This window comes from Prinia subflava, chromosome 3, assembly GCF_021018805.1.
Source record: "Prinia subflava isolate CZ2003 ecotype Zambia chromosome 3, Cam_Psub_1.2, whole genome shotgun sequence".
Taxonomy (NCBI): Eukaryota; Metazoa; Chordata; class Aves; order Passeriformes; family Cisticolidae; genus Prinia; species Prinia subflava.
In genome coordinates this window covers 45,117,318-45,139,889 of record NC_086249.1, presented here as the reverse complement: position 1 = coordinate 45,139,889, position 22,572 = coordinate 45,117,318, and the positions used below count along the sequence as shown (strand labels likewise).

The window sequence follows — 22,572 nt, the reverse complement described above, 5'->3', positions numbered from 1 at the left end:
CCTACAAAATACAAACAAAAAATCTGTGCTCATTTGGAAACTAAACAGTTAATGGATCATCATCCAAGTTCCAAATTCAGTGCAATGTGAAAATCAAGTTAAGTGACAAAAATTAATGGTTATTTGTCAGTAGAAGCAGTATTGCCCCAAGAAGCAACAATTTCCTGCATATTTATTTGTCCAGAAATGAATTGTATTTTAGCAAGATGTTATATGCATGATATCTGTCTAAGCTTTTCAGCAAGTGTTCACGTGGCTTTAATCACACAGTTTTCAGGGAGGAAAAAAATTAACATATGTGTCACTAACTCCACTCCTAACAATGTTTTAGTTTGCTGCCTTAAATTATGGCTGTAGCCCTGACTATATGCAATTTATCAAAATGGTACCATATAAAAGAAAGACAGTAGAAGCTTTGGAAGATATTTTATTAATGTACAATTTCATTAGCGATGTACAATAGACATTTTAATTCTCTATTTATCCTGTCTCCTTGAAGCTCAGTAAATGCTTGTTTGTATATAAAACTACACAATGCTCTTTCATGAGGACCAGAAATTGTGAAAATCTAAGTGCTACAGTATATTTTGTAGTGATTTAACACGTTGTCCAGAAGAGTTACCAGCCACTTCAATGAAGGACTTCTAAAAATATTTCTGATCAAGTTCAAATGCATCTGTTCATAAATAATGATTGGTTTGCTCATGTCCATTATACTGCTAAGTACAAATGTCTCCAACATAAAATACCGTTTCAATACATTTTTCCACATGGACAACTAGATAATCCAGTCATATTTACTTTTGACCAAGGCTAATACAAATTTACAAGTAAAGTAACTTCAAAATTTATTCAGAATAATTATTTTTTCAACCAGAAGCTTTACTTTGGACAACGCAGAAGTATAATGCAAGTGACATTCTGCAGCAGAAGCTGGAGGCTTGAGAATAACAACTAAGAAAGACTAAATATCAGCAATACACACTTTTACAAGAATTCTGACCATTCTGAATGTTAACATTAAAGACCAGATGCTTCAGTTTGTGCGCCTGTCAATCAAGACCTCCACAAAAGAAAAATTAAAAATTTCCTACAGAACACAGTATTTCAGAGAACTTGTTAGACACTGGCATGACATTTCCCAGATCAAATGGGCAACTGAAATTTAACATCCACCTGAGCTTGTTTTGCTAAGTTTACTATTTCAGACAGCTTCACCACCTGAAAAACAGAAAATAAAAACTTAATTTCAAAACAATCCTACCTTGATTAAGCTAGATCAATCTTTTTAAACAAAATTAATACCAGGGAATCATCAGTGAGGTATTAGAGGGGACCAAGAGTGGGGTTACTACTTAGCTCAGTACTTCTTAATCACTTTTAAATGAATGATAATCAAGTCTTCTAGAAAAAATCTCATGGAGTTAAGAGTCTGCTTCTCTTTTCTAACAAAGTATCTCAATAAAATACTAAGTTTTAAATTTTATGTGCCACCATGCTATTTTGCAAGGTGTTGAGGTGGCCACTCACAAATATTCTATGTATCTAGAAATTATTTCTCCTCTGAGTTTTTGTTGCATTTCTGGATCTTCTTTTGATATCTTAAGGAGCCTCATCTTCCCCTGAATAACAATTCTAAATCTCTCTGAATTATTTCCTGCTTAGAATGAAATGTTATAACTGAGTAAGTGGTTCTTTGGGGGGAAAAAAAAAGTTTCCCCGTGACACAAAATCCACCAGGTATTCTGGTCTTTTAATTTTTCTGCTATGCATTTCTAGTAAAACTTTCTTTTCCACAAACAAAGCAATGCAACACACACACACATCAGTGTATCTGTACATCTGAATATCTAATTATCTTATGAGATCACATGATGATCTACGATAGTTTTAATTGTGCACACTGAAATACAGTGGTTGATAAAAGGAAGTGTTACATTGCATTTTTCAGTCTCCTCAATTTCGGTATTTTCTCCCAATTAATAAAGCTAAGCTCTTAACCATTCCCCCACCAAGGGGAGTGGCTGACCTGATCATTGATCCGGTTTTGGTTTGTGGGGTTTAATAGCTTCTGACTGCACAGTTGTTCCCCTGACAAATTCTGTACTTACTAACTCGTAAAATACTCGCTTAAGGCACTGCTAGCAACTGGCACTGGGATTTACCCTAAGCTACCTGTAGTTAATTGAATGGAGTTTTGACTTTTCAATACTCTGCAATAGATGCTATGTTCTGAAAAGAATATTCATAACCAACTATCTTACCATTTTTGCAGCTTCATCCAAGTCATCACACGCAAGGATTTTGAGGCCACTAGCTGTTATTAAAGCTTTGGCATCATCAACTCGTGTACCTTCAGAAACAGACAGAATGCCACTTTTATTGACAGGAGATTACTACTTCTACTACCTACTAGTCTCATAATTTTGGAAGCATGTTCCAAAAATTAGTGAGTAAATCAAGGAAACGGCATTAGTAGTTAAAAAGCAGGAAGTCTCTTTTTATTAACTTGCCAATCCTCACCATCCAAATTCAAGGTTTGCTTTATTTCTCCATTGACTTCAGCTCACAGGGAGCTTGCTACACAGTATACAAGCTCAGTAAGACCCGTCAATTAGAGAGAAATATATTCAAATATATATGAAGCACACTCACCTTGCAACCGTACCACAATAGGGATTTTTAGCTCCAAATCCTTTACCGCCATAACGATGCCTTGTGCTATAACATCACATCTCATAATGCCACCAAAAATATTTACCAGAATAGCCAGTACCTACAGAATCAATGACAATATTCACATTAAAAATGGCCAGAGACACATCAGATGAAAGAAGCACACAGCCTTCAGCCTAAGGATAATTCAAGCACTTTAACTGCATTAAGGGACTCTGCAAAGGACAGCACATTTCTGTTCTGTAGAACATCAGCAACCAAAGTACAGTTCTATAGAGTCACATACATCAGAGCAGTTACTTCAGGAAACTATTTGTCAACTATGTATCTTTCCATTGCTAACAGTACTCCAGCAGAGGTACCCCCACACCAGTAACTTCACATACTGGAAACAGGAAATTTTAATAACTCATACACAAGACCCTGTTTACACAGTTTACTTAAAAGCCAGCATGCCTAGAAGATATGCTACTTGTAATACATTTTATTCAGGAAGATTAAGCCAGCAGTTAAGGGAACCCAAGTGGTAGAAAGGAAGGGTAAAAAGAACTACAGTAGGAGGTGAACATGAAACAAAGCAGGAATCCCAAACTTGGCACGACAAAACATTCCTGTGCAACTGGTTCCTGAAGAGTAACTTGGTTCCCATTATCTTGCAATTAGATTAGCTCATCTGTGCTTGCTCCTGCTACTAATGGGCAACTTAGCCTGGCACCTCAGAAGGCTGTTCCAAACAAGCCCTGAAGTGAGCCCTGAGTGCAGTCTGTGACACCACTGGGCTGCACTGCTCTTTGAGTTTCAGCACCAAGAATCCCAGCTATAGTCACTGTTTTTTGATAAAATAGTGAGCAACTGAAAGAAAGCAGAAAGGAAAAGTTGTCTTAAGAAGTCTGTTTGGACACCCTCTCTCCAGACATCAGCAGAGAATTTGCATTGCAATAACTTCCCAAATCAGAAATCATCAGATTCTTCCTTGCTCCTTCCCTTCTCTCTGTAATTCAGATGCCCTGTGACTGTGTCCCTCATTGCTCCCTCAGTCTGCTGGAAAAATGTGAAGAAAGAACAAGTCTTATGAAGGTGGGCTGATGGAGCTGGGGGTGTTTAGCCTGGAGAAAAGGAGGCTCAGGGGGGACCTTATCACTCTCTACGACTGCCTGAAATGATGTAGCAAGGTGGGACTCTCTCTCCTCCCAAGTAACAAGCAGTAAGATGAAATGGCTTCAAGTTGCACCAGGGGAATTTTAGATTGGATATTGGGAAAAATTTCTTCCCCAGAAGGGTTGTTAATCATTGGCACAGGCTGCCAAGGAAGTGCTTGAGTCACCAACCCTGAAGGTATTTAAGACTGGTAGACATGGTGCTTAGAAACATGGTTTAGTGCAGGATGGTCAGTGTCAGATTTATGGTTGGACTCAATTTTAAAGGTCTTTTCCAATCTAAATGATTAAATGATTCTGTAATACTCTTGGAGCGTGTTACAGACCCTGTATTTCATAATAAGTGTTTCCAATGAGAAAGAAACTAAGCTCCTCTGAACTATCAGTCAATATTTGTTTCTGGCCCTTTCCAAAGATGAGAAGTGGTACACAAATTTGTGGTGCAAAAGTAGCATACCATTAGCAGGTCTCACAAGTCATTCCCACCTTTTACAGTTACCCCTTTAAAAATATATATATATATTTTAAAGCCCCAAATTGCCAAGATCCCCCTGGGATAAGCATCTCTATGTAGACCATTAATCCAGCCTTCACATTATTTTTGCAGAAAAGCTCTTCATCTGGTTTCAACTAATTTATTATTTTAATAATATTCAAGCACTTCTGATAAATTTTTAATAGGATAAAGCCCTTCCAAGCCCTTTACAAAGTTATTTTATCTTGCATTACATATAATCAGTACCTTAGAAACTTGTTTGTGTGCGACACACCAAATATTCATATCTACAACTCTATGCAAAACAGAGAGCCAACGGCAAAACTGGTCCAAAAGAAAAAAAAAGTGGAAGACCAACTGAATACTGCTTTCTGTTTAAACAGCAGACAGTGGAAGTTTCTGACTCCAAGATTTCTGGAAAGATTCAAATACAGCTGTAACTTGAACCAACAGACACAAAACTGTCTACTCAGTACACAGCCAAAACCCCTATTATTTAAAAAGGTAAAAAAAATCAGTAAGATTATTAGGCCTCCTTCATCTGCACCAAGATTAAGCTAGGATTTCCATCTTCTTTCTTTCTAGTTCTGTGTTTATAAAAAACATGTTCTCTGCACAACATGCACTAAGCATTGTCTTCCAAATCACAGCCTGTTTTACCACTCTGTAAGACCTCGATATGCCAACTCTTCCCTCACCTTTTTATCAGAGGTAATAAGCTTAAAGGCTTCTGTCACTTGCTGCACTGTAGCACCACCACCAACATCAAGGAAGTTTGCTGGAGTTCCGCCGTGAAGTTTAATTATATCCATTGTGGCCATAGCTAAACCAGCACCATTGACTATATGAGAATAAAGATAACATTTAGGAATTCAGTTTATAAATCCATTAGGTCATTTAAAATTCTTTAAATAGGACATACCTAAGCAGCCTATGTTTCCATCCAACCCAATATAGTTGAGATCTGCTTTTGCAGCATCCTTGTCTCTTTGGTCTTCCTGTGTCCAATCCTGCATATCAAAGATCTTCTTCTGACGATACGCTGAATTGCTGTCAAAGTTTATCTTTGCATCCATACACATCACTGAAAGGGACAAAAGCCACCATTACTAACCACCATTTAACAGAATAACAACTCAACTGCTACATGAATGTGTTACAGTAAGTTAAACTTGGCAGCTAGGTCACGCAGTCCAAACACTTTTTAGTTTTGCTAAAAAGACACACATTTACCTCTGTCAATAAATACAAGATTCTCTCTAGTTTCCCCATATAATCAGCTATGCACAAAAAGGAAACATAACTATTTCTTAAGACACTCTAAACCCAAAAAGGCTTACAACAAGCTGTTTGATATATCTGGGCAAATTATGTTTTCTCAGATCACACTGCAGCCTGGAAAAGAAGGGGGGTAATGCACCACCACAAGTAATTATCATAAAACTAATCCTTATAGAAGGTCTCTGATTTGAGGTTTTTTTAATCTATCTTAGGTTTTGCTTTTAGAATAAACATATATAATGTGTGCATGACTATAAGCACACAGAAACATAATGAAAAAGTGTCTGAGTTGGAAGAAAAAATGTTAGGAAAAAACACTGAGAGGTAAATTTACTTAAGATGTAGCAAGCAGAAAACCTATGGTATTCTTTACATCAGAACCAAGGTTCTGTCTGTACTAGTGTATCACTTCACTTCCATCCCTTAGTGAAAACGATACAGAAATAACAAGGCATGAGAAACAGATGGAAAAGATTGCTCTATACTGATCACTTAAGCATTATTTGAAAAAATATATTAAAAACCACCCCTGTAACAGTAATTACACATTTTGATGAAAGAGCTACATTCATATTTAAATTTCAAACTGTTGTATCTGAGTTCAAGTACAAATACTCTCAACAGGCTTATTTTTTGTAGAGTGGAATTGGCTGCAATTGAACATTAAATAGTTATTCTGCAATTGGATATGCTAAAAACCTGATAAACATCAAGATATTACTTAAACCCGTACAGTCTTTCAATACATCACACTCCATCAGTTATTCTAATGCCTGAGTCATAAAGGCAGATTTCTCATAGTTGCTACTATTCTGGTAATTCACAGTACCAATTTTGGATACAGGAGACGGCTCAAGTTTCAATTTATGCAATTTTGAAAAGACCTGATTTTCAGGAATGCCTTATCCTGGGTAGATGTGTTCTTTATTAAAAAATTTAAAATTTAAAAAAGGAAGTTATTACACATAAGATCATACTTAGCAATTAAGAGCAGATTCCTACTATATTGAGATTCTCAAATGTATCTGCTTTATTAAACTTGTTTTTCAACATACCATGTTAATACTAACTCCTCTTGCTGTACACTAGCTGAAATTTTATCAGTGTGAAGCAACCAAGAGTTACAAAATGTCAAGGTGTTACATGAAGAGAATGAATAAGAAACATTACCAACTCCTGATGCATCTTCCACCATAGGATTTATTTCTATCATGGTAGCATCATATTTCAGGAAGAGATTATATAATTTGATCATATTTTCAGCTGCTTCATCCACCAGATTAGAAGGAAATCCCATTTTCTGGGCAAGCTGAAAGTAAAAGAATGGTTCTTGTTAACTCATGTTAGGGTGTCTCAGTTTAGCTATTATTTCAATATCATTTGAATTTGTAGATGTAAAATCTGCCCTGTCTACTGGGGGGAAAAAACCAAACTCACTCTTTGGTTTGAACAGATTGTTTTCAATAAGAATACTGCACTTATACTAAAATAGAGCTAATAAAAACTTATCATGATATGTCTTTGCACAGCTCTATAAAAGCTAGATGAAGTACTGCCATGTAGTTGGATTTACACTGATTTACTGAAATACTTAAATATCTAGTTTAAATCTGTTTCAAACAAGGGTTTAAGACAACTCAGCAGGCTGAATGCACACACCCTTTACAAAAATTAGAAGCAACCCTCCCATCCTCAGTAATGTGTACCTTCCCACATTAACAATTACCCTAACAGCTTGCTCCTTTTTTATGCCTTCTACTATATCAATGGGCTCCTTAATTATCGCCTCAGGATTTTCTGCAGCAACGTCTTCAATATTCACACCACCTTGAGAACTGCCTATAAGCACAGGACCCTAGAACAAATAGGGAAAATAAAAAGCATAAGTACTTTTATACCACACAATTGAAACTTAGTTCTTCCCATGAGATACTTCACAGCAATAAAACCTTTTTTGTTGGAAAAAATTTTATTTGAGCATTTTTCTCATACACTCTGAAGAGAGTGTTACCATCTACTCAATACCTCCATATAAAACCTTTTAATAATACTTTCCAAACATTAAAGTGTATGTCAGGTCCACTTTCTTTAAACAAGGAAAATTTTCCTCTGTAAAGCAGCAGCAAAGCAATTAAGACAGACATACTATTTTTAAATTTTGATAGAAAGATTCAACTTCATAATCATGCACATTTTATCTTTTAGGTGTCACCAGAGAAATTGTCACTACCTTCTCACCTCTACCTTCTCCACTCACTCCTACACAAACACAGATCAAATGCCAGGCGTTAATTTATTTATTCTGCCATGCTCCAACTCCAAGGACAAATGGAGACCTGCAGAATTCATGATAAATTACTGCAAACCATATTGTTCAGTAGGATCACAATGTTCAATAACTAAAGGCTTCACTGAAAGTAAGTCATAGCAAAACAAAACAGCACTCAATTACTCATTAATAAAAGAACTTAGAAACCAGAATTGACAACATTTGCAGCTGAATTTATTTTTTAAAAAGCCAAATCTCAACAAAAACATGAAGGACTCGCTACCATGGAACCTAAAAATCTCTCCTCCAGTTCACAGTAAAGACATACTTGGATCTCTTCAACCAGCATCCCTTATCAACACCCATGCATGGATTATGACCATGGGTGTACTAAGGTAGCATTTCCTATCAGCAGAACTCAAAGATTAAACAGCCTTATAATTGTTGACAATTAACTATAGAAAATGCGATCCTGGTTCAGAGAACATGCTTAATAACCACTCCCCTCCCATTATCATCCTTCCAAATGAAAATATATAGCTGGCAAATTAACTTGCATCTAGTAGCAAGGTTCAACTCAATGAATATTTTTGGATATTCTTATCTTGAACAGTCAGTAAGCTACAAACTGATCATAAAATAACTCATCATTCCACAGAATTGACCAAAGTGTGCAGTTTTACTTAAAACAAAAACCCCTGCTGGCAAATAATATCCAAGTCATAAACTTTCAGTTTCCATTTTTATAATATTTCCCCTCCTTAAAGGAAGAGGTTTGCAACAACATCAGGAATACACACTGTGTGCTATTCAACCTTTACACTTCCTTCTTTTGAAAGGCATTTCCTCATCCTAAGCATCCTATACAAGTTACTGTAATTACAAGCACATCTAAAAACACAGCTTATAAAGTCAGCAGGAAAAACAAAGCACATCCCTGTCAAAAGGCAACAAACCACACAGTATGATCAATACATGCTAATAAGATTTATCTTTTATACAAGAGCAAGAACAAAATCATGAAAACATTTCTCCATTCTTTATCTAATTTGCTTCAATCAGTTACAGTAAATTTTATTTCCATAAGCATCCTTGCTTACTGCTTACACAACTTTAAATCTAAAATCTGTTCATTTACAGCATTTTAATGCCACCTTGTGGTGCATATGGTAACATTTGAATCTTCCCCGCTCTATTCCAGCACACATCATAATGGAGGTGCCCAAGTCACATAATTCAACACAACTGATACTCTCCTATCAAAAAGAACACTACAGAGGAAGAAAAAGGAACAAATACTTAATTCCTAATACAGCTACCAAAAAACAAAAAAGTAAGACTAGCTTTCTCATTCCTCCACAGAAAATTATTTCATTAATACTTAAATATCCCCTAATTACCAAAACCTCATCTACAAATTCTTAAGCATCTGAACAGACCAAACCAAATTTTTCTGAGCTTCAGCAAATAAAGTTCCAAGATCTGTTCCAAATCGTGGCTTCATTAAAGTTACTTAGCAATTCATGCTCCATGCTCCAAATAGAACACTTGTCTGTCAGAAAACACTGACACATTTCAGTAACCACATTTGAATTGTAACCTAAAAACTACATACCCACACATACAGCCCATACACGCAGAAAAAACTGGCTGTCATTTTCCTGAAAGCTCTGAAGACAGACCTTTAGGCCCAAATCTTTCTATCCATTTCCTGGAGAGCATTAGTATAGGAAAGCTACTAGCACTCCCAAAATCAAGGGGCACACCAGTGCATCTCTAGAAACTGTCACACATAGGAGAAAAAGGATGTTGGATTATGCAAGACCATTTGCTCTTCCACAACACTTGTGGAACACTTGTCATTTATCTTGTTTCTGACACTCAAAAATAGGGTGTACATTTACATGCACACATATAGCTATGTTTTTAAACTACATTGCATAATCTGGTAGGCAAATGCAAAATAAAACCAACATTAAAATTACCCCCTTATTGTACCCATCTCCCCTTTGGCCATGTGACTCTGAACTTCAGTTGGGGCTACCAATACTCATTTATTATTCTGTAAATTCAAATTGTAGCATTACATCTTTACATCATTTAAAAACCAAGTCAATCATATAGTCAGATATACTGGAAAACAAAATTTGTCTTGTATATTTCTGATTTTCAAAAGCAAGTGAAAAGTACAGTTAACAGTTTTGTTGATTTTTTTTTAAATTCGGTTGGAACAAGTTTATTAGCTTATTTCTATTTCTAATATTACTCACTTGAAAAGACCTTTCCATTGTTATTGCAAAATAGTATTCTCTCCTGGGATATCTGCGCTCACAGATAAATACTTGATTGCATATCCTGCCCTTCTCTCCTGTCTGCTTGGTAAACAACTTCTTTCCAATCATTTGGGAGGAGATAGCTTTTGCTTCTTCTGGACTAGAATGAAAGAAGCTCAGAATGTGACAAAGAAACTGCTGTAAAAACAGAAGTAGCATTAAAAAAGTCTTATGTAGTTTTTGTTATTTTAAGGTTAATAATTAAAACACTGATTTTAAAGAAAGCAATAGGTTCAATCCATGAGAAACATTGGAGTTTTTCCACTTGGTTGGATAATTTAGAAAGAACTTACGAAAAGACTATTTTCACTCCTCCTTTGAGGCCACCTTCAAATGTTCCTTTTCCTCTACCACCAGCTAAAACTTGTGCTTTTACCACAAGATCCTTTGAACCTAGAACAAAAGAAAACCCAAAAGTTTGTCATCTGTGACTACTAAAACAAATTGCTTCAGGCAGAATAACAAAGGCCGCTTTAATTTTATCCCCACTTCTCCACACCCACCATTCAAAACACACACATGTGAATCAAAGACTATACTGTAATTCACATAAATTGTTCCAAGAATCTCAAATAATCCACAATTTTCAGCTTTAGGCTGTTCTGTGAGCAAATTTTGATAAGCTAGTATCCAAAAATGCTGGTGTTCTGATCATCTTTAATATGTTTTGGAGTCACAGATGATTGAGCACCCAGTAAGAAATAGTTAGCACCTTACAGATTATTAACAAGATGAAAAGGAGTATCTGACACACCATAAGCAAGGTTTTCCTCAAACAACTACACATACTCTGTACCTGTAAAGCATTACCTTCCCAGCAAGGATATGTAACTGTAGCACTTACTCAAGTCAGCTCGCCAGCTCCACTCTGGCTTCCATCCATCAGAGCACTAAGGCTTATGCTTGAGTGCTTTGCAGAAGTCAGAGGCCTCAACAAATCTACTACTCCTCCCACAGTAGGCAAAGTAAGCCCTTTAGTTGGCTTTCACTGTTTAAAAATCCTTAACAAAATATTCTTCTAGGTAGGGGAAACTGGGCATTTGAGTTTAAAAAATAAAGTGTGAGAATATAACAAAAATCAACTGGGATATTCTGAATTGTCCTTGAAAGACAAAAAAAAGCAAAGAAAAATAATTCATCAAGTCATTTAGGGCGACAAAAGAAAAAATATGAAGTTTTGGGTTATTATTCAAGTTCACTTACACAAAGTACAGACAGCAGCTAGACTGCAAGATGTTAAGAACTGCCCCACTGACATTTGTCCAGCACATCCTATTTTTTCTAATGCCACCATTAGCTAAGCCACTCTGATGTTTCCAAACCAAAAAAAGGAACTTGCTGTTCCTTTGGATGTTAAAAAGGAACCATGGAAATGCCTAAGAAAAATTACAGTACTGAAGCAAAACTAGCCACTACATAAACTGAGAAAATTTATGACAGACAGGAAAGTTGTGTTGGTTCCCATTTTGACTCATGTCCTTCCTGGACAGGTGAAACTAAACTCAAACCGTATCACAAGATAGGGTGGCTATATGCAGAAGACTCTTAGACTTGGAGAAGTCACTCCTCCCTATCAGCTATCTGCTGATTTTACTTCTTGAATGTCTGCCTAATAACAGATCTCTGAATTGTCACATGATTTTAAAGCTCTTTTGTAAAAGAGGCGTGAAGGCAATAACCACACAAGTATAAATTGATTTACTACAGCCTATGATTCTAATATTTAATTCAGTTCCCAAAGATAACTATTTTTTACTGGCAATCAAGTTAACATACTTTATAGAAGTCACACAAGGCAACTTTTATGCAATTACTTTAAGTACAAAGCTTGTTTTCCATTTCCTATGCTAAGTCCAGACGATAAAACGCTGCAACTACAGAGAAGTTTTCAGAAAAGCCATGAAGTTCACCCACAGGCACCTTCTTTGTAGCAATTATTCCTCCTAGCAGAAACAAACAGCAGAACCTGAATAAGTCAAATGAGATCCCAACTAAAGCCCTAGTAAGATCTCAGCTGAAACACATTTAGCTCTGGGCATAAAAGTAAATTGGTAACTAAGATGATCACTGAAATTAAGAGATTCCCTTACAAGAAATGAGCTTAGCACATCCTTAAATCAATCAAAGGAGAAGAAAGCAAGAACATGATTACGGCCCTCAGCCATAACCGTGATGGACAGAGCAAGAACACACAACCACACGTACATCATTCATTCTGGTTTTGGCTCTACACCTGCCAAAAACAAAGGCCATCTACCAAGGAAGTCAGTTTTTAAAAAGTACAAGAAAAAAGACCCTTCTTTACACACAATATAAGGATGCCTTGCAGGAGATGTGAAGGAAGAATAGAAGAGTCAAAAGGAACTGGGCAGAGGTATTCCCTCTGATATTCTTAAGACAAAGAATATGAATGCTGAAGGGAAATGAGGAGTAATGAACTGCAGAAAATAGGCAGGCTAAGAATTGCCCTAAATAGTTTGTTCTTTTGTTCTCAGGCAGAGCAGTGGGCTAAATGCGCAACTGCCCCAATCCTGGAAGATATTTCTTAAAAATGTTGTTATGATTATGCAAACATCCAAAAAGTGTGAGAAAAACAACTTTCAATTTTTCACAATCAGTTTTGGCCGTAACATCTTTAGACTAACCTTTATGCAACAACTGAGTCATTAAACGAGCAGATTACTAATGATCTGTAAATTGTTTTCCTCTAGCACTGCAAACTAGCTGCTTGATTGCATAAACAAGTTCAAGGTTTATTTGAGCAGCTATGCTTACGAGCAATTAAGCTGTACAGATGTACCTGAAATAAATTTAAGATAGCATGTCCCAAGAAAACCATAACCCATCATGCAGAAAGTTCATTGTTCAATAAACATTTTTTCCCACAGCTCCTATTGGAAATTACTCTAAAACAAGAGGAAGCGTTTGGTCACACACCTCATCTGCAGTGTTCCAGCAGCAGCACTGTCACACAATCTGACACAATAAAGAATGCTGATACACAGTAACCCAAGAAAAAAAGAAAAAACGAAACCAGCAGTTACCATAATTTTCTACTCAATATCAACAGTTGTGTCCTTGTTTTTGTTTATGTGGCTTTGAAATACTGCTAGGCTTGTGTTTCAATGAAAAATTGCAGTTTCTGCCCTAGAGCAGATACCCACACACAATTTATTCCAGCAAACATACCACCACAGAAGTCCCATCCTGCCTCCAGCCCTCAGCTTTTCACTCCAGCCTCGTTTCTTGTGCCGGTAGAAGCACTTGTGTTATCATGCCTTGAAGCATACCAGAACAGTGATTCCCTGAAGGCAAAAGCCCATCCAGCAGACAGACAGTGCTTCTGCAGACTTGTGCACCATGTGACAGGCACAAGCACACAGGAACTTCAGGGAGCAGGACTTCAGCTTTCAGCAGCAGCAACAAAACAAAAACAAATTTAACAAAGCCTTAAAGCAGAGCACTAGAACACCAGTACAGCTCACGTGGGAAAGTAAGCTAAAGGCCAATGCATGAAACTCAGAACAAGCATTTGGTAAGCATCACAATTCCAAGTTAATGGCAGTCAGCCCTATAAGCACATATAAGTACAATAGCCTGAAAAAACTAGGAAATGCTTAGAAAACTGAGAGTAGATACCAATGAGAACAGGTCTCTGAAATCAGAATACTGACTTAGCATTTATCTGTTCAGGACAACAAAAATCTATACATTTACTAACATCACAGGCTTCACCTTCAACAATCATTTATTAACCAGACAGTGAAAGAGTTACATAGTCAGCAAACAAAACCATCTTCCCTTCTATCAATACTAATATCTGTTTTTTGGAAGGAATAAATTCTGATTCTATAACTTAAGCTTTCAAAGCAGGAGAAAGATCAACACATGCAGGCAAGCAGAAAGACATCCACGTAAAATACAATCTTCCAATAAGCTTATTGAGAGGCAAGAAGGGTCATTGTTCCACTGTATCTCTGAAGCTTCCTGTGCAAGTGGAAAGTCCAATGATTACAGCAGACAGGCCTGATTAAAATGTTGTGCTTTACAAGCCCCCATTTTGACTTCTGTCAAATCACATTAATTGCCACTTCTCTGCCCAATACTATCTATCACAAGGTACTGCTGTCCACTTATTACAGACCCCTTCCGAAAAACCATGCAAGCCTAAGCTACTCCAACAAGACAGACAACAGTAAAGGACAGTGACAGGTTAGTAACACAAGTGTCAATCAAGTTCTCCAACTGCAAGCTTCTTCTGAGAGAGACAGACCTGTAACCTTTTGCTTCAGTCTGTATTTCCAAGTTCTCGTACCAGAAAAAGTAACCCTCCCTTTATAACACAAGCTGATTTTTTCATGTTGCATGGATACAAAAAACCTAAGTCTAAACAATACAAGGGTATTTACTGTCATTAGGAAAAGATGGGTTTGTAACTAACAGGAGTGTCAACATAAATAATATACTGACCCTAATTCTGTCAACAGAGCAGAGAATCTCTTCAGCGTACACCGTCTGCATTTCATTAGTAAGTACAGCTATTGGGAATTTTAATTCAAAATCACATTTTTTCAGCATTTGAAATTTTTGTGTGTTAGAAGACTCATTGCATGCAAATCAAAAGTATAACTATTGAAATAATTATGTGCCAGGAATCATCATACTTTCACTGAAAGGACCATACCTGTCAGAAGACTGAACAAGATGTTTGCTATTATGAAATATCTTCTACACAAATACTTCCTGACATTAATCAACTGCATCAAGTTCGTCACCAGCTCACAAGACAGGTTTGGTTTTGGCAACAGCTTAAGTTGCACAATTAAAATACAGAGGTCAAAATTTGAATGTGCAGGTTATACAAGTCTATTTTAATTAGTGAATTATCATCAACAATATGTTTTGGAATTTTAACTCCAAAGAAGTGAAGTGTTACAGAGGAAAGCAAAGACTGAAGCAAAATGTAAGATTCGGATGCCAAAGAAAATAACATTTGTTAGAATGTAAGTAAATGTTTGGTTTCTAAACTACTGCTGCTGTTTATCTAGAGATTTTGACCAGGTAAATAGAAGTATTTTTTTTTAACATCTGGGGCATTTCTACTTGCCACCTTAGATCACCATGTATGTCCTAGAGCAACTGAATAAATGCTCTGGAGTTTCAGACAACCTAAAAGACATCAGGAACATAGATAACTGACCAACAAGGAATACTGTTAACAGCAAAACAACCAAAAAGATACTATAAATAAAATATGACAGACGTGAGTTTTCACTGTGACATAGACTAGAAAACCCCAAAAACTTAAATAAAGACAGAAAAATAAATAACACTGGAAAGTACTTAAAAGATTTTAGTAACATTGAAAAAAATCTCAAAGGTCTGAAAAAAACATCTATTAATCACATAACTGTCAACAGGAATACAGCCAAATCAATTACTGGAGCAATTATACCAAAACAAAACATTCTTTATAAACCACAAGGACATGGAGCTGCACTGGACCTCTTAAATTGCAACAGCAAAAGTAGCTGACTCGATTCCAGAAGCCTTCAGTCTCCTTTCAAGAACTTTGATGTAGAAAGGTGAAATGTTTTGCTCTCACTCCCTCAACACCTCCTATTTCATACAGCTTTATACTTCACTAAAATTTGACAGTCTGCCATGCACATAAAGCTGTGTGATTCATTACCTGAAAACCCAACAAAACCACCAGCACACAAAGTCAGCTTCAGGATACTAAAAAGTCCTACTCCTCAAATCATCACAAATAGAAATATATACTATCAAAAAAAAAAAAACCCTAGACAAGCACACAATATGTCACTGCCTTCCACTTCCTCTGTTACCAGAGGAAGGTATCAGGAAGCACCAAAACTTGAGTTACAACAATACATTGCACCTATGGAAGTGTCTCCTAACAAACAGCAAGGCTCATTTCAAATTGAGTTCTGCTGAGCTATCTGCCATTACCCTGCCATCTGTTCACTAAGCAGTCTTTAGGTTCATTATTTGTGTTCTTGATAACACACACATATCAGCTTCTCAATCAGAACTGGTCACAGTGCTAGCTGGAATGCACACATGGCTAAGAGCAAACCATAAACTTGAAGACAATCAAGTCATGCTGCAGTTTCTTATCCAAGCTTTGAAACAACTTACTCTGCTCATTTTTTTCAAAATTTAAGATGCTTATGTAACACTGATTTAGCTACAGCCACAGCTAACCTATGACATCTCTGTTAATGAGAAGTTTGATTTGCTATACATTGGGATAAAAATTTACCCATTTCTCAGTGAAGTATTTGCAAAAGGGAAGAAATCCAATTCCAAACTCAACCTTTAGTCAGAAAGTCTGCTGTGTGTAAATTTACCAGGAGTATGCAGATTGGCACTAGGAAAACAGAGTAGAGTACTACCAACTGTCTTTGTAATGGTCTAAGCAAACGTTTGATAAAGTAGTTTAGCATATAAAAAGAAACAAAAAATAATTTCATGTCTATTGACAACTTCTTCCACTGAACAAAAAACAATGAGTGGGTGGACCAAAAAAAGTGAATTTTTCATTCTTATTGGAATTTGTTTGGTTTGGTTTGTGTTCTGCTGATTCTTTTTCAAGTACTAAATGAAAGCTAGCAGCTAAATGCCTACAAAAACAAATAAATCCAAAACACTGGAGCAAAGAATAATATGTCACCACTCAGAATGAGTTCTGGACATTTGAGCAATGCCTCAAAATCTCAAGCTCCTTCAGTGTGTGTTCTTTTGGGAATTTCTCCCTTCCTCATCTCAAGTACCAAAGAAAGCCACAGCACCGACTACACACTGACTCCAACAAAGTATTTGGCCGACAACCAGAAGCCCTGAATTCCTTTACTAAAGGATGCCAACTCACACCCTTCACAACTTTATCCTTTTGATCCCCAAGAAACTGCCCAGAGTCCCATAGTCCAGATAAGAGGCATACCTATGATGTCACAGGGATGACACAGAGCTATAAACCAGTAGCCAAACATACCCACACTGCTGTAGGAGCTCTCTCTGAGCAAGAACAAAACAAAGGAATCCTGACCTACGAGTTTCTGAGCTATTGATTAAAGAGCCATAGACAAAGGTTCTCTCACTTATCTGTGCAAATATTAAAGTAGAGAAAAGGGGTACGCCTGATTTGGGAAGTTTTGATCATGCTATAAATTCACCATTAACAGAAGGTAAGGTTCTGAAATTAAATCATTTTCAGAAGTATTTTAGCAACTCCCTTTCATATTAATGAAATTATTATAATGTTGTATCACTTACTTGCTAATGAAAACAAGATAATGAAGGTATCTGACAATATCTGAATTTCTAGGACATCATGTCTGAAGGAAAAGCAGCTTTTCAATTCTTTTCTACATTACAAAGCAGCATAACTTGCTCTAGATAAAAAAAATCATAATTTTTTTCAGATCTCATTTCTCTACATATGAAACTGAAATGAATCCAACTAAACCTACAACCTCAGGAGTCACTATGAATGAAACAAATGGATACATTTGGAGGTGAATAGAGATCTGAGCATTTGTATAGGAGAAATGAATGTGACAACCAACGTCCTTCACTAAAACTTTGTGACAAGCCTAATATGTTTTTCCAGGGAGAAAAAAAAATCCCAGACTTTACACTAAGAAAGCCCCCCAAACAAACAAATCAATCAACCAAAAAACACCCCCCCATCTTCTAATGCCTGACACAATAGAAGCTGACTTCCATATTAAATCCAAATTAAACAAGATTCTACTAGGACACATAGATAAAGTGGCAAATTAATAGGCAAAGTCAAGTCCAAAATTAAAGCTCAATACTAAATTAAGTGTTTAAGCACCTGGCAAATGAGATTGGGTACTTTTTCATCAACAGCCAAGAATTTAGCATATAACAAGCCATCAAACCCCTCCCCTCCTGTATGAAGCAGCTGCATTCTGCCAGAAAAGCACACTCACAAAGGAATAGGATTTTACTCTTCTTTTGTAGCCTAAAGAGAAGTATGGTTTGCATCTTCTGTTCTATATGAGATCTTGTCACCACCACTGAAACACTTCACATAAGCCTTCCTCTAACCTTGCTGAAAGTAGAAACAAATTCAAGATTTGCACAAAGTAGAGTCTATTACTCATTCTCAAAGAAGTTTAAGTAGTTATGTTAGCCTAAGGTAACAGAATTTATACCTGACCTACTCCTTCTTAACAAGAAGGCTGCTTCACAGGGAAGGCTCTCTTAAAGAAGAGGTATATTCAGAACTCCAAGCAACATCTTACCAAGAAAGACAGAAAAAGCAGGTACACCTTGTATGCCTATCTGTACATTTTCTCTTTAATATTATACCTATTTCTTTTGCTATTTTGTAAGCTTCCTCTGGCGTATTGGCAACCACTCCATGTGGAACAGAAATGCCAGCCTCCTTCAACAGTCCCATGCTCAGGTATTCATGGAGTGATAGCCTCCTCTGTTGCTGTTGTTGCACTTGAAACCCATGATTATTGAGTATTCCTGGACTTCCAGCAAGTACCTGAAGGAAAAGAAAAAAAAGAAAAAAAAAGAAAACAAAAAGAATGTGACTGTTGTGAAAAACTACCCTCTTTTTTTAGGTTAAAAAAAAGTCTACATATTAAACAAGGCCACTTTGGTGTACCAGTGCAAACACCTGAACATTTACTCTTACCCTTCCACATTAATCATCCATATCAGGTTTGGTATTTGATTTTGTGAGGTTTTATTGGGCAGGGGGAAAGAGCTGGTGAAGCTGCTAGCACTCACAAGGAGTGTAGCACAAAAAATAACAAGAAATGCAAAATCATTTGCTGTATTTTTCATATTTCACTATATGCAAACAAGACCTTCATTTTATACACACACAAAGCAGGAATCGTATGGAATTCAGCTAATCTACAAACATAGAAAAGCAGCAAAAACGGTAAAAAGATTACAGAAGAAACTTACATACAAAACAAACTTTTGCATTTGTTTTTGTTTTTTTTAGTATGCACCATTGGCACAAGCACTGCAAAAATCAGCCTGTCTTAGGTACTTTCTGACAAGCTGGATTTTTAAGGCTTCATTTCACTTCAAATAAAGGAAACAAACAAGGCGACACATGAACTTTACTACAGCCTTCCAAGCTAGCGAATCGATAGGGCCTACGGAGCCTCCAGAGGATCCCGTCTCCAAGCAGGACGTCCTCTCCCTGGCACGACCCCAAGGGAGCGGCGCCGAGGGACCCGGCGGGCCCGGGAGGCTGCGCGTAACTCGAGAGGGGCACTCACGGCGACCTTCCCGGCCCGCGGCAGGAGAGAAGGCGGCAGCGAGCGTCACACACCGTGTCACACACCGTGTCACACACCGTGCCACACACCGTGTCACACACCGTGCCACACACCGTGTCACACACCGTGCCACACACCGTGTCACACACCGTGCCACACACCGTGTCACACACCGTGCCACACACCGTGCCACACACCGTGTCACACACCGCAGCCTCCCGAGCTCCTGCGTGTCACCGCTTCCCGGGCATGCTGCAGCCAAAAACAAGCCCGCACCCCCGAATGGCATCCACAGGAACCAAGAGCAGAGGCTGGCGAGGTGCAAGCCGCAAGAAGAGTTTAAGTGGCACAGCCCGACCCCTCCCAGGAGCAAGGTGACGGCGGAGATGGAAACACGGGGATTTCCAAACAAGATAGGGGACGGGGGCGCAGAAAAGCAAGGGAAAAGGAACCACGCAGAGAAGACTTGCCACAAGCAAGAACAGCGGCTGGGGGGCCGTACACCAAAGGTGAGCAGAGGGCTGCCAGCCCCGCCGCAGAGCAGGACCGGACAGTGGCGGGACTGGGCTGGGACGGACACTCCTCTCGCCGGCGCTCCGCAGGGAGCGACCTCCACCGCCACCCCAGCCGGCCCGGCCCTGCTTCGGCCCTGGCCCAGCTCAGCCCACCCCCGCTCCCGAGCGGCCGCTACCTTCCCCGCGGTGGAACCCAGCGAGGCGCGGAGGCCGCTGCCCCTCAGCCCGGCCGCCACCCGGCTGCAGATCATGGAGGCCGCCATGGCCGAGCCCCTTCGCCCTCGGGTGCCCCTGGCAGCGCGCACGCGCCGCTCGCGCGCCGGGGCGGGGGCAGGAAGCGCCTCGCGCGGCCCCGCCCCCGCTGTGACGCTGGCGGGCCGGCCCTGAGGGGCGCTGCGCGGCTGCTCGTTGTTTTCCACTCTTTGGTCTTAATAAGGGTTATTTTTGCTTCGCAGGGATCCTAAATGGGTTGTAATGCGCCCACAAGCTACCGACCACGTCGGCCTCGGTTGGCATCACCTGCATTAAAAGGGAGGAAAGGGGCACAGCTCCCATACGCCACGCCCACACTCCCTCCCAGTTCAGTTTCAGAATGGAAGAACTTCCAGCATTTTCATTCTTGAGGATTACTTTTTTTGGTTTTGTATTTCACGATGTTTCCGTGCAACAACGCAAACACACCCATTCTTGTATAAGACAAGGGGGAATGGTTTCAGACTGAAAGAGGGCAGGTTTCGATTAGATAAAAGGAAGAGATTCTCTGTTGTGAGGGTGGGAGCAGTGGAACAGGTTTCTCAGAGAAGCTGGGGATGCCCCATCCCTGAAGCGTTCAAGGCCAGGCTGGATGGGGCCCTGAGCAGTCTGGTCTCGTGGAAGGTGTCCCTGCCCATTGCAGGAGGGTTGGAATTAGATAATCTTTAATGTCCTTTCCAAGCCAAACCATTCGGTGGTTCTGTGACTGAACTGAGGACTCCTATTTCTAGGTACTTTGCAGCTCCATCCCCCCACTCATCCCAGGCCCCTTCCCCATGCCACAACCCCCATTTCTGCCTCCCACAGCTCCACAGTACACCCTCCCCTCGGCAGTTCAGTGTCTGTACTTATACGTCGGAGGCCTTGACTCAGGTCACTAAGGAACTGAAGCAGGGGACAGATGTCCCTGCAGAAACTTGTGACCAGACCTTGTGATTCACAAGGAAGCAAAGCTTTCTTCCTTTAAAACAAAATGGTAATTAGGAAAAGAACATTGGCCTGGAAAATTGGAAAAAGAATGTCCTCTACCAGTAATAAGGGAAAATGCAGTTACTTTCATACAGTATGAACATCAAAGCAAGATCTGATGTGAAGGAAAACTGTGTCAGAGCTGTGATTCTTCTTGAGTCTTGTAACTTGAATTATCCAGTAAATAATAGGATGAGTTGCCTCTTTTTTTTTTTTCCTGAAACTGAAAATGCAGTACCATAACTTCTCTTTGGGTGAGTATTGCAAAAGATGGAGTCATTCTGGTTCAGTTAATTTGCTCCTGGTTCTCCGCTGACCTGGTGTTATTGTCACCTGCTAGCACTGCAGTTAGCACTTCACCTTGCAGAGTGCTTAGCTCTGCACCTCTGTGTTCAGACACACAGGGTAGGAGTATGTGTCACTGAACCTGTAAGCAGCGGCAAAATTTTGATACACCATCCAAGATTTCCCACCCACAGCTGATAAAATATTTATTCAGGCCAAGGGGAAGGGAAGAAAAAGCACGTGAACTCTGTGCTCTTTCTGCCCTCTGTATACACAGTGGCTTTTCACTAGTTACAGGACCTGCTGCAGTTCCGTCACAGGACAGTACATGGATGCCATTTCCACATACAAAGAAATCTCCTAACTCCGAGAGACTCCCCAAAATGACCTCCGCCCTGGAAAGGATTTGTAACATTTACAAGAGGATGTAATGGATCTTGGCAAAACGTTAAACCTTAACCTTAAAAGCCCAGAGCTACTGTTTAGGGATATGTACTGGCTGCAGGTCAGGAAACCAGACATATCCTGACTCAGTTGCTTGCTACTGGAAGGAAAATTAGACAGCTCTCTCTGGGCTTATAATTAATTGCCTTAGCAAATGGCTGTAAGACATTCAGATTACAACTACTGCTGTAATCTTCTCACTTGAAGTGACTTATCCTTCAAGTTTCAAGATGATGATTTTTACCTTATATATCAAAAGAAGAAATGCCACAAAGCTGACAATATTGAACAAGTTCTAGAAAGATTTAGGCAGCTGCTGCAGTTATCTAGAGCTTGATACACAGCTGTATGGAGAACTTTAATTATCTGAATGTTTTATTGTCCAATTTCCTTGGCTGTGAAAACTTGTCTAACTGGGATGGACTGTAAAAATGTCTGTATTTCTGTCTGACCACCAGTGCCACCGCCTGGCTCTGACAGTCAGCACAAGGTGGTTGTAAGCCCAACTCAAAAACTTAAAAACAACAGTTCTTGGAAATGATGCATTCATCTTTTCTTTACTTTGTTAGACACACCAGAAAAGATAACACTCT

General features: G+C 38.8%; 1 protein-coding gene across 1 annotated transcript; it reads right to left on the bottom strand.

Annotated features, from left to right (window-relative positions):
- Positions 1-409: 409 nt before the first annotated feature.
- SUCLA2 (succinate-CoA ligase ADP-forming subunit beta) lies at positions 410-20,361 on the bottom strand. The gene is made up of 11 exons (XM_063392111.1): positions 20,206-20,361; positions 18,577-18,760; positions 10,506-10,605; positions 10,150-10,312; positions 7,337-7,465; positions 6,781-6,919; positions 5,252-5,413; positions 5,028-5,170; positions 2,656-2,776; positions 2,265-2,353; positions 410-1,221 (listed from the first exon to the last, which is right to left on the bottom strand). Exons 1-11 carry the CDS (start codon positions 20,290-20,292, stop codon positions 1,147-1,149), a joined length of 1,392 nt encoding a protein of 463 aa, XP_063248181.1. The 5' UTR covers positions 20,293-20,361; the 3' UTR covers positions 410-1,146.
- Positions 20,362-22,572: the final 2,211 nt, after the last annotated feature.

Excerpts from the sequence above, each read along its gene's own strand:
- SUCLA2 (XM_063392111.1), bottom strand. The coding sequence starts at position 20,292 with ATGGCGGCCTCCATGATCTGCAGCCGGGTGGCGGCCGGGCTGAGGGGC. Across the intron at positions 18,761-20,205 it reads TGGGTTCCACCGCGGGGAAG|GTACTTGCTGGAAGTCCAGG; the intron begins GTAGCGGCCGCT and ends CTTTTCCTTCAG. Across the intron at positions 5,414-6,780 it reads GGAAGATGCATCAGGAGTTG|TGATGTGTATGGATGCAAAG; the intron begins GTAATGTTTCTT and ends TGTCCCTTTCAG.